This window comes from Sapajus apella, unplaced genomic scaffold, assembly GCF_009761245.1.
Source record: "Sapajus apella isolate SASKATOON/1434 unplaced genomic scaffold, GSC_monkey_1.0 scaffold130, whole genome shotgun sequence".
Classification (NCBI taxonomy): Eukaryota; Metazoa; Chordata; class Mammalia; order Primates; family Cebidae; genus Sapajus; species Sapajus apella.
The window spans coordinates 2,600,752-2,609,685 of NW_022437070.1; the positions used below are offsets into that span (position 1 = coordinate 2,600,752).

The 8,934-nt window shown below is 57.4% G+C and overlaps 1 protein-coding gene across 2 annotated transcripts in view; it reads right to left on the reverse strand.

Moving 5' to 3' along the window:
- MARK4 (microtubule affinity regulating kinase 4) overlaps positions 1-8,371 on the reverse strand; it is a 47,584-nt gene extending 39,213 nt beyond the window's left edge. For both annotated transcript variants that reach the window (XM_032262659.1, XM_032262660.1), the window contains exons 1-2: positions 7,992-8,371; positions 97-297 (exon numbers count right to left, since the gene is read on the reverse strand). In XM_032262659.1, the coding sequence (XP_032118550.1) occupies positions 97-297; positions 7,992-8,042 (252 nt within the window). In that variant the 5' untranslated portion in view covers positions 8,043-8,371. The remainder of the gene's footprint in view (positions 1-96; positions 298-7,991) is intronic.
- Between the last annotated feature and the right edge of the window lie 563 nt (positions 8,372-8,934).

The window sequence follows — 8,934 nt, forward strand, 5'->3', positions numbered from 1 at the left end:
CTCTGAGGCTGTAAAGCAAGCCCAGGGTCAATCCCGACCTGTATCAACCTCCCAGGAAGCCCTGGTCCCCGAGCCCCACCCCATGCCCATACTCACCTCCCGACCAGTGAGGATGTGCCGAGCCAGCTTGACTTTGGCAAAGTTGCCCTTCCCAATGGTCCTCAGCAGGCGGTAGTTGCCCACGTGGGGCTGCTCCTCGGGACAGGAGGCGATGGAGTTCCGGCAACGGGCACCCAGCGAGCGGCTGGACCAGGACGGGCCTTTGTCCGAGGAGCGGCCACTGCCCAACGTGCCATGCTGGGCGGGGGAGACGGGGCATGAGCAGCTATCCAATCCCACCTTCCATGGCACCCGTGGGCTGGTGCAGTTAACTTGAGGCCTGGCCACCGGCCCCTTTGTGGCCCTTTTTTTTAAAATGGAGTTTCACTTTTGTTGGCCAGGCTGGAGTGCAATGGCGCGATCTCAGCTCACCACAACCTGTACCTCCCGGATTCAAGCAATTCTCCTGCCTCAGCCTCCCGAGTAGCTGGGATTACAGGCATGTGCCACCATGCCTGGCAATTTTTGTATTTTTAATAGAGACGGGGTTTCTCCATGTTGGTCAGACTGGTCTGGAACTCCTGACCTCAGGTGATCCACCTGCCTCAGCCTCCCAAAGTACTGGGATTACAGGCATGGGCCATCTTGCCCAGTCCCTTTGTGGCCCTTTTCAAACTCAGGCCACCGAGAGCCATGACATCATTGCATCCTTCATCTTTCTCTACAAAAAGATGCCTCCAAGAACAAAAACCCCTGGGCCCCCCAAATCTGCAGCATCTGGGGCCCAGGCATCAGGCCCCTTCTTCAACCCTCACTGTAGTCTGACTACCCCCAACTTCCTTGTCTTTGTTTTTTTGGGGGAGGGGCACAGAGTCTCACTCTGTCACCCAAGCTGGAGTGCAGGGGTGCAATCTCAGCAGACTGCAACCTCCACTTCCTGGGTTCAAGCCATTCTGCCTCAGCCTCCCAAGTAGCTGGGATTACAGACGTGCACCATCACACCTGGCTAATTTCTGTACTTTTAGTAGAGATGTGGTTTCACCATGTTGGCTAGGTTGGTCTCAAACTCCTGACCTCAGGTGATCCACCTGCCTCACCCTCCAAAAGTGCTGGGATTACAGGCGTGAGCCACCGGGACGGGCCTCCCACCTCCTTTTCTAAATACATGCACACCTCAGAGATACCACAAGTTTGGCTCCAGACTACCATAATAAAGCAAATATTGCAAAAAAGCAAGGCACATGAATTTTTTGGATTCTCAGTGCATATAAAAACTATGGGCCAGGCGAGGTGGCTCATGCCTGTCATCCCAGCACTTTGGGAGGCCAAGGCGGGCGGATCACCTGAGGTCAGGAGTTTGAGACCAGCCTGGTCAACATGGGGAAACCCCGTCTCTACAAAATATACAAAAATTAGCTGGGCCTGGTGACGCATGGCTGTAATCCCAGGTACTTGGGAGGCTGAGGCAGGAGAATCAATCAAACCAGGGAAGGGGGAGGTTGCAGTGGGCTGAGATCCCACCACTGCACTCCAGCCTGTGCTACGGAGTGGGACTCCGTCTCATAACAAAAAAACCAGTATGTATATACCACACTGTAGTCTGTTAAGTATGCAATAATAGCATTACGTCTACAAAACAATGTACATACTTTAATTTTGCAATACTTTATTGTTAAAAGCTGCTAACAATCCTTCGAACCTTCAGTGAATCACAATTAAAAAAAAATAATGGCCAGGCGCAGTGGCTCACACCTGTAATCCCAGCACTATGGGAGGCCGAGGCAAGCAGATCACAAGATCAGGAGTTTGAGACCAGCCTGCCAATATGCTGAAATCCTGTCTGTACCAAAAATACAAAAATATTAGCCAGGTGTGGTGGCACACGCCTGTAATCCCAGCTACTCCGGAGGCTGAGGCGGGAGAATTGCTTGAACCCGGGAGGCAGAGGCTGCAGTGAGCCGAGACGGTACTGCTACCATCCTCCACCCTGGGCGACAGAGCGAGACTCCATTTCAGAGAGGAAAAAAAAAAAAATCATTGACGAGGCTGGAGGATCACTTGAAGCCAGGGAGTTTGAGTTTTTTCTAGAGACAGGCGTCTCACTTCATTTGCCTGGGCAATGAAGTGAGACGCCTGTCTCTAGAAGAAATTAAAAAATAAAAATAAAAAATTAGCTAGGCATGGTGGCATATGCCTATAGGCCCAGCTACTGGGGAGGCTGAGATGGGAAGATCGCTTGAGCCCCATGAGGTCGAGGCTGCAGTGGGCCTTGATCATGCCACTGCACTCCAGCCTGGGCAACAGAGTGAGACCCTGGCCGGGCGCGGTGGCTCAAGCCTGTAATCCCAGCACTTTGGGAGGCCGAGGCGGGTGGATCACGAGGTCAAGAGATGGAGACCATCCTGGTCAACATGGTGAAACCCCGTCTCTATTAAAAATACAAAAAATTAGCTGGGCATGGTGGTGCGTGCCTGTAATCCCAGCTACTCAGGAGGCTGAGGCAGGAGAATTGCCTGAACCCAGGAGGCGGAGGTTGCGGTGAGCCGAGATCGCGCCATTGCACTCCAGCCTGGGCAACGAGAGCGAAACTCCGTCTCCAAAAAAAAAAAAAAACAAAAAACAGAGTGAGACCCTGTTTCCAAAAAAAAAAAAAAAAAAGAAAAAAGAAAAGAAAAAAAGAAAAACATCACTGACCACAGATCACCATAGCAGATATTATCATAATAATGAAAAAGTTTGAAATTTTCGTCAGTTACCAAAATGTGACCCAGAGACATGACTTGTGCACCAGCTGCTGGAAACATTGCCCACGGGCTTGCTCAACACAGGGTTGTGAGAAACCTTTAATTTGTAGAAAACACAGTATCCGTGAAGTTCAATAAGGCAAAGCGTGAAAAAGCAGGATGTGCCTGGCCTGGAGCCTGGATCACCTCCACAATATTCTGCTCTAAATGAGGCTGCTCTCAACCCCAATCAACGCTGACCTCAATCTGGACCCGAGGCTCCTCCTCTACCGCCACTGGACCTGCGTGTATTCACCCATCCACTGTCCCCTCTCCAGCCCCCAAATTCTACTTCAAAGCAAATGTCAACATTTGATTCCCAGTGGAATGTCCCTAACATTCTATTCCAATTACTGTTGCCCCAGATTGGACTCCAAACATTGTAACCAAGTCTTTTTTTTTTTTTGGAGTCAGAGTTCGCTCTTGTTGCCCAGGCTGGAATGCAGTAGTGCGATCTCAGCTCACTGCAACCTCTACCTCCTGGATTCAAGCCATTCTCCTGCCTCAGCCTCCCGAGTAGCTGTGATTACAGGCATGTGCCACCACACCTGGTTAATTCTGTATTTTTAGTAGAGACAGGGTTTCATTATGTTGGTCAGGCCGGTCTCGAACTTCTGACCTCAGGTGATCCAACTGCCTTGGTATCCCAAAGTGCTGGGATTACAGGCGAGAGCCACCTCGCCCTGCCATGTAACCAAGTCTTTCACTGGCCCTGAGTCCTGGTTCCATCCCTATCCTCCTTCCACGGGAAACATTGTTGCTTCTGCCGCCCCCTGAAACACCCAAGGCTTGAACAGCGCCCTGACTTGCTGTCTCCCACGCTGTGGCTTCTCTCCTCCCCATGTTCTGTTCCTACTGTCCTGTCCCTCCCTGGCCTCTCTCCCCCTGCAAGTCACCTGCCTGCGCCGAGCTGCCCTGCCCTGATTGGAAGCCCCAGGGACTGTGTCTCCCTTTCAGGGCTGGGCTCAGGGCGCCTGAGGCCCCTGCCAAGGCATTTCTGTCTGTGTCCTTCCCAAGGCTGGAGTGGGAAGCAGGAGGAACATGGGAGGGGAGGAAGAAAGGCCAGGAGGCTGAGGGCTGAGGGCTGGGGGCCGGGTCTCGCAGAGTCACCGCTGGACTACTTGATAGCAATGACAAGTAACAATTAATGCAGGTCACTGATGCTATATGAGGCCATTACCACACTATCATTTCCACTTTACGGAGGGGAAACTGAGGCCCAGACGCAAGATCTGAACCGAGACAGTTTCCACCAGTCTTTTTTTTTTTTTTTGAGACGGAGTTTTGCTCTTGTTGCCCAGGATGGAGTGCAGTGGGATGATCTCAGCTCACCGTTAACCTCAGCCACCGGGGTTCAAGCAATCCTCCTGCCTCAGCCTCCCGAGTAGCTGGGATTACAGGTGCCCACCATCACGGCTAATTTTCGTATTTTTAATAGAGATGGGGTTTCACCGTGCTGGTCAGGTTGGACTCGAACTCCTGACCTTAGGTGATCCACCCACTTCAGCCTCCCAAAGTGTTGGGATTACAGGCGTGAGCCACCCCGCCCTGATGGTTCCACTAGTCTTGATGCTTTTCACTGTCATAATGCCACACCTGAACCTTTTGTTTTTTTTTGTTTTTTGAGACAGGTCTTGCTCTGTTGCCCAAGCTGAAGTGCAGTGGTGCAACCAAGTCTCACTGCAACCTTAAGTGCCTGGGTTCAAGCAAACAACCCTCCCACCTCAGCCTCCCGAGTAGCTGGGATCACAGGGCTGCACCATCGCGCACAGCTAATTTTGTGATTTTTCAGTAGAGATGGAGTCTTGCTATGTTGCCCAGGCCGGTCTTCAGCTCCTGGACTCAAGCCATCCTCCTGCCTGGGTCTCCCAAAGTGTTGGGATTAGAGGTATGAGCTACCACCCCGGGTCATGAACCATTTCTGTGAAGCAGCTCACGCTATGGGCCACGTCCTGTGCAAATGGGCACCTCGCCTACACTTAATTCCTGCGGTAGCCCAGGGAGCAACTCCAGGCTCCAGGGGAGAAACAGCCTTGGAGAGGGAAGGTGCCATGTGAAGGTTACACAGTCCATTCACAGGGGCAGAAAGACAATCTCCCCATGGCTGGGCAGTTCCAACCACTGCGGCCAGGGCCCTAACCACATGTCTGCCACTGCCCGCCTTGACCTCACCCTGGCCTCCAATGTGGGTCCAGTTGTGATCTGCAGTCTCCAGACTCAGGCAGGGGGAGTCCCTCCCCCAAGGTCACAGGGCAGATGGAGCAGTGCTGGGATTCGAACCCCAGCCTCCTGACTCCTCCTGCTCGCTTCCCCACCACCCCAGGCTTCCTCCCAGGGGAGACCGGGGAGGCGGGTGGAGATCCTGGAGATAAGGCCTCCGATCCCCACTGTGTTAAGGACCTGGAAAAGAACCCCCGTCAGGCAGTGCCAGGGCAGCCAGCTGGAGGTGGGATGGCACCACGCTGAAGGCAGCAAGGATGAGGGACCCCTTTGAGGGGCAGCTCGGGCAGTGGGTGACAAAGCCCCTGGGGGCCGGGGGTGGGTGCTAAAATTGTCCCTTACCACCAGCTTGCCTGGCTCCCTCTCGCCCAGCTGGCACCCCAACACCAGGGCCTGTTGCTAAGGAACCTGGGGAGGCCGGCCCCCTGGTGGGGGGCCCTGGAACTTGGGGTGGGGTAGCATGACCCCACGTGGCTATGGCCATGGTAACCAGGTAGCAAAGAGGGGGCTGCCACCTCCCATTCCAGAGGCAGGCAGGTGACTCCCAGCCAGGACTGACAGGCAGATCTTAGTGACAAGAATCGGAGGAGAAAAGGGGATTAGCCGTCCTCAAATCCGCACCGGGCACACGTCTCAACAACCCAGGGAACAGCTAGGCGTCATCAGGCGTTCCACTTAACAGACAAGGAAAGCAAGGCTCAGAGAGGTGAGGTTACTTGCCTGAGGTCACACAGCTAGGGAGGGACAGGATGTGTCCCAAGAAACAGGATGTGAACCCAAGTTTATCTGAACAATTAAAGTAATACTAATAACCACGACAGCCGACACACATGCCAGGCTCTGTGCACCTTAGTCACATCATATCATCAGCTCCTGCAAAACATCCCTAATGGGGAGATGCCATCATCAATCCCATGCACAGACAAGGAAACTGAGGCTCCAAGCTGGGAGCGAATCTGCAGGCTCACTCCACCACTACCGACAGCCCTGAGCCGAGAATCCACGGGCCGTCTGACTCATACCCACAGCCACAATAGCAGCTGGCATTTGTGGAGTGCTTCCTAGGTGCCAGGCTTCGCCCGAATCGAGTAAGCCTTGGAGGCACTCAAGCGGTCACCCCTATTTTCCAGGGCAAGAAACTGAGGCTCAGAAAGGAAGAACCAGCTGTCTGAGGACACAGGCAAACAAGCTGGCCGGGCCGGCACTGGGGCCCACAGCTGTGGAGTGCCTGGCCCCTCACTGGGGATTGGAGTGACTGGGAAACGGAGGTGGTGGTATTTTATTAGACTCCAAATTGGAGTTCTCCTATAGTGATGATGGGGAGTGGTCTCTGTGAGGGAGGAATCTGCAAGATGAGGAAGGGGCAGACATAAATCTCTCTGATCACAGGAGGTGGGGGGGATCTTCTGGAGGTGAGGGAAATGGGGGGAAGGGGGGCAGGGAGCTGGCAGAAGGATTTGGAGGAAGGGATGAAGATCCCAGCTGGGGAGAGGTCTAGGACCGGTGGTGGGCAGGTCTTTGATGAGTGACCAGACACAGGAGATGGGAGGGGCCTCCCTGGGACTGTCTGGGAAGCAGTGTCAGGGCAGGGGGTGCCTGGGGATGGTAGAAAGTGACATAACCATGGGGGCAGCGGAAGTCAGAGACCAGCAATCCCTGGGTCTTGGGGAAGCTCCTAGGAAACAGTGAAGGGGGTTTCTGGGAGCAGTCCTTGAAACTAGAGAAGGGTCTCTGGGGGCCTGGGAGTATGCGGTAGGGGGTACTTGGGCAAGGAGCAGCTCAGCAGGATAAAGCCTGAGCCTTGGGGGAGGTCATGGGGTCTAGAAATTTGGGGAGAAGGCTTCCAGCAGACTGACCCCAAAGGAAGAGGGCTTGCAGCCAGGGCAAGATGAGAGGCTTCAGGTCCAGGAGTTTTCTGGAAGAAGGATCTAGGGCCAGGCCCTGTAGCTGAGGAAGGCCTCTGAAGCTGGGGAGGGGGCTTCCTTTGGAGGCCAGGTCCCCAGCAAGGAAGGGGGAAGTGCTAAGGCAGGAGAAAGGTTGGTGGCTTGTGCGGAAGGGGCCTGAGTTTGGCCTAGCAGGGGATCCAGAGGTTGGGGGTTGGGGAAGGGGCTTGCCTGAAGCTGAGAAGTTGACAGAGGGCGGATGAGGCCTGGAGTCAGACTGGTCCAGGGCCTAGAAATAGGAGCCTGGGCGAGGTGGGGACCTGGAAGTTGGAGGCCAAGGCTTCCTGGGAGGGGAAGAGACCAGAAAGGGTCCAGGTGGCATCTGGGGGCCCCGGGGTGCTGGGATCTAGGGATAGGGCTGTTGGGAAAATGGGGACCAGGCCTGGGAAGGGAGAGACCTTGAAGAAGCCAGAAAAGGGCCGGGGCCCAGGAGAGGTGGAAACCAGCTTCCTGACAGGGGCTGCCCACAGGCGCCGCGGGTGGGTCCTGGAGGGGCAGAGGGCTGGGAAGGAGAGGAGGGGGACTGCTGGGGGGCCAGCACCCAGCCCCAGACACGGCAGGCCGGAGCCAGAGGCAGGACTGGGCCAGGCCCTGCTGTGAGAGCCAGCGTCGGGCCTTGGGGGGTCAGGGGCCCTGCAAATCCGGGAGGGGGCGAGGTGTCGGACGCGGACGGCCTGGAGAGGAAAGGGCTTAGCAGGCGCGAGAGAAGGGAGGGGCTCCTGGAAGCAGGGGAGGGGGCTTCCTGGAGGGAAGAGACCCGAGCGGAAGCGGTCTGCACGGGGACAAGAGAGGGGTCCCGAGAGAGCGGCGCCCCCAGGGGTCGGGCTGGGCTGGAAAAGGTGGGGAGGGCCGAGAGGCCTGGAAGTCCGGAAGGGGTCGAGAGGTGACGAGCCGGGTCGAGCCCTGGAAACCAGGGTAGGGGCTCCCGGGGCGAGGGGCACAGCGGGGCGAAAGGTCTGGCGGCCGGACCCAGCCAGGGCTTCCCAAGGGGCCGGGCCCCACTCACCGTGTCCGAGTTCCGATCGTTGCCCGGGGCCAGCGCCGTCCGCGAAGACATCTTCTCCTGGTCCCGGGGGGGCAGGGGCGGCCGGGTGGGGGGGGCGGGGGTCCCAGGGTCCCCTCTCTTCCCCTCCCCCCCCCGCCGGCCTGGGGAGGCGAGCTCAAAAGCTGGGCGCCGAGAACGCCCGGGTCCGCGCCCCGGGAGAGGGGGCAGGGCGGGGGAGGGGAGGGGACGCCGAGGGTCCTAGTGGCCCCGTGCAGCGGGGACCCCGGGCGCCATGGGGGCGGCGGGTGGGCGGGCGGGGGCCGCAGAGGGGGCGCGGAGCCGGCCCAGGCGGCGGCGGAGGGAGGCGGTGGAGGGGCTGGGGAGGGAGGAAGGGACGTCAGGGGGAGGGGTGGCAGGGCGGGGCGCCGGGACCCCGCCCCCCCGCCGCCGGCCCTTAAAGGCACAGGCCCGGGCTGGTCCCGGGCGCCGGGGGCTCCGGGGGCGGAGGCGGGTCTGGGCGCGCCGGCGGGGAGGTGGCTCTCGCCCGAGAGGAGAGACGCACCGCAGAGGAGAAAAGGGGAGAGAGAGTCCGGGGCAGAGCGCCAGAGACGCAGAGAGAGAGATCGAGAGACGTGGAGACAGAGAGACACAAAGAGCGAGCGAGATGAGTTACAAAAGGGCGGAGAGAGAGGCGCAAGGAGATGAACGGGGAGCCCGAGGCAGAGAGACCCAGCGACGCAGAGGGACAAAGACTCAGCGAGACAACCCCCCAACACACACACACACAGGGAGAGACAAAGAGACACAGAGACGCAGAGATCTGTGAAGAGATGGAGATAAAGGGACTGAGCCAGAGAGGCGCTGCCACATTGTCCCTCCCCCGCCCCCCCCACATTCTCTCCCCAGTGGGGGGTGGGGGCAGAAGCTCTCCCCTCCGAGGCCTAAGGGTGGGGTGGGCGAAGGG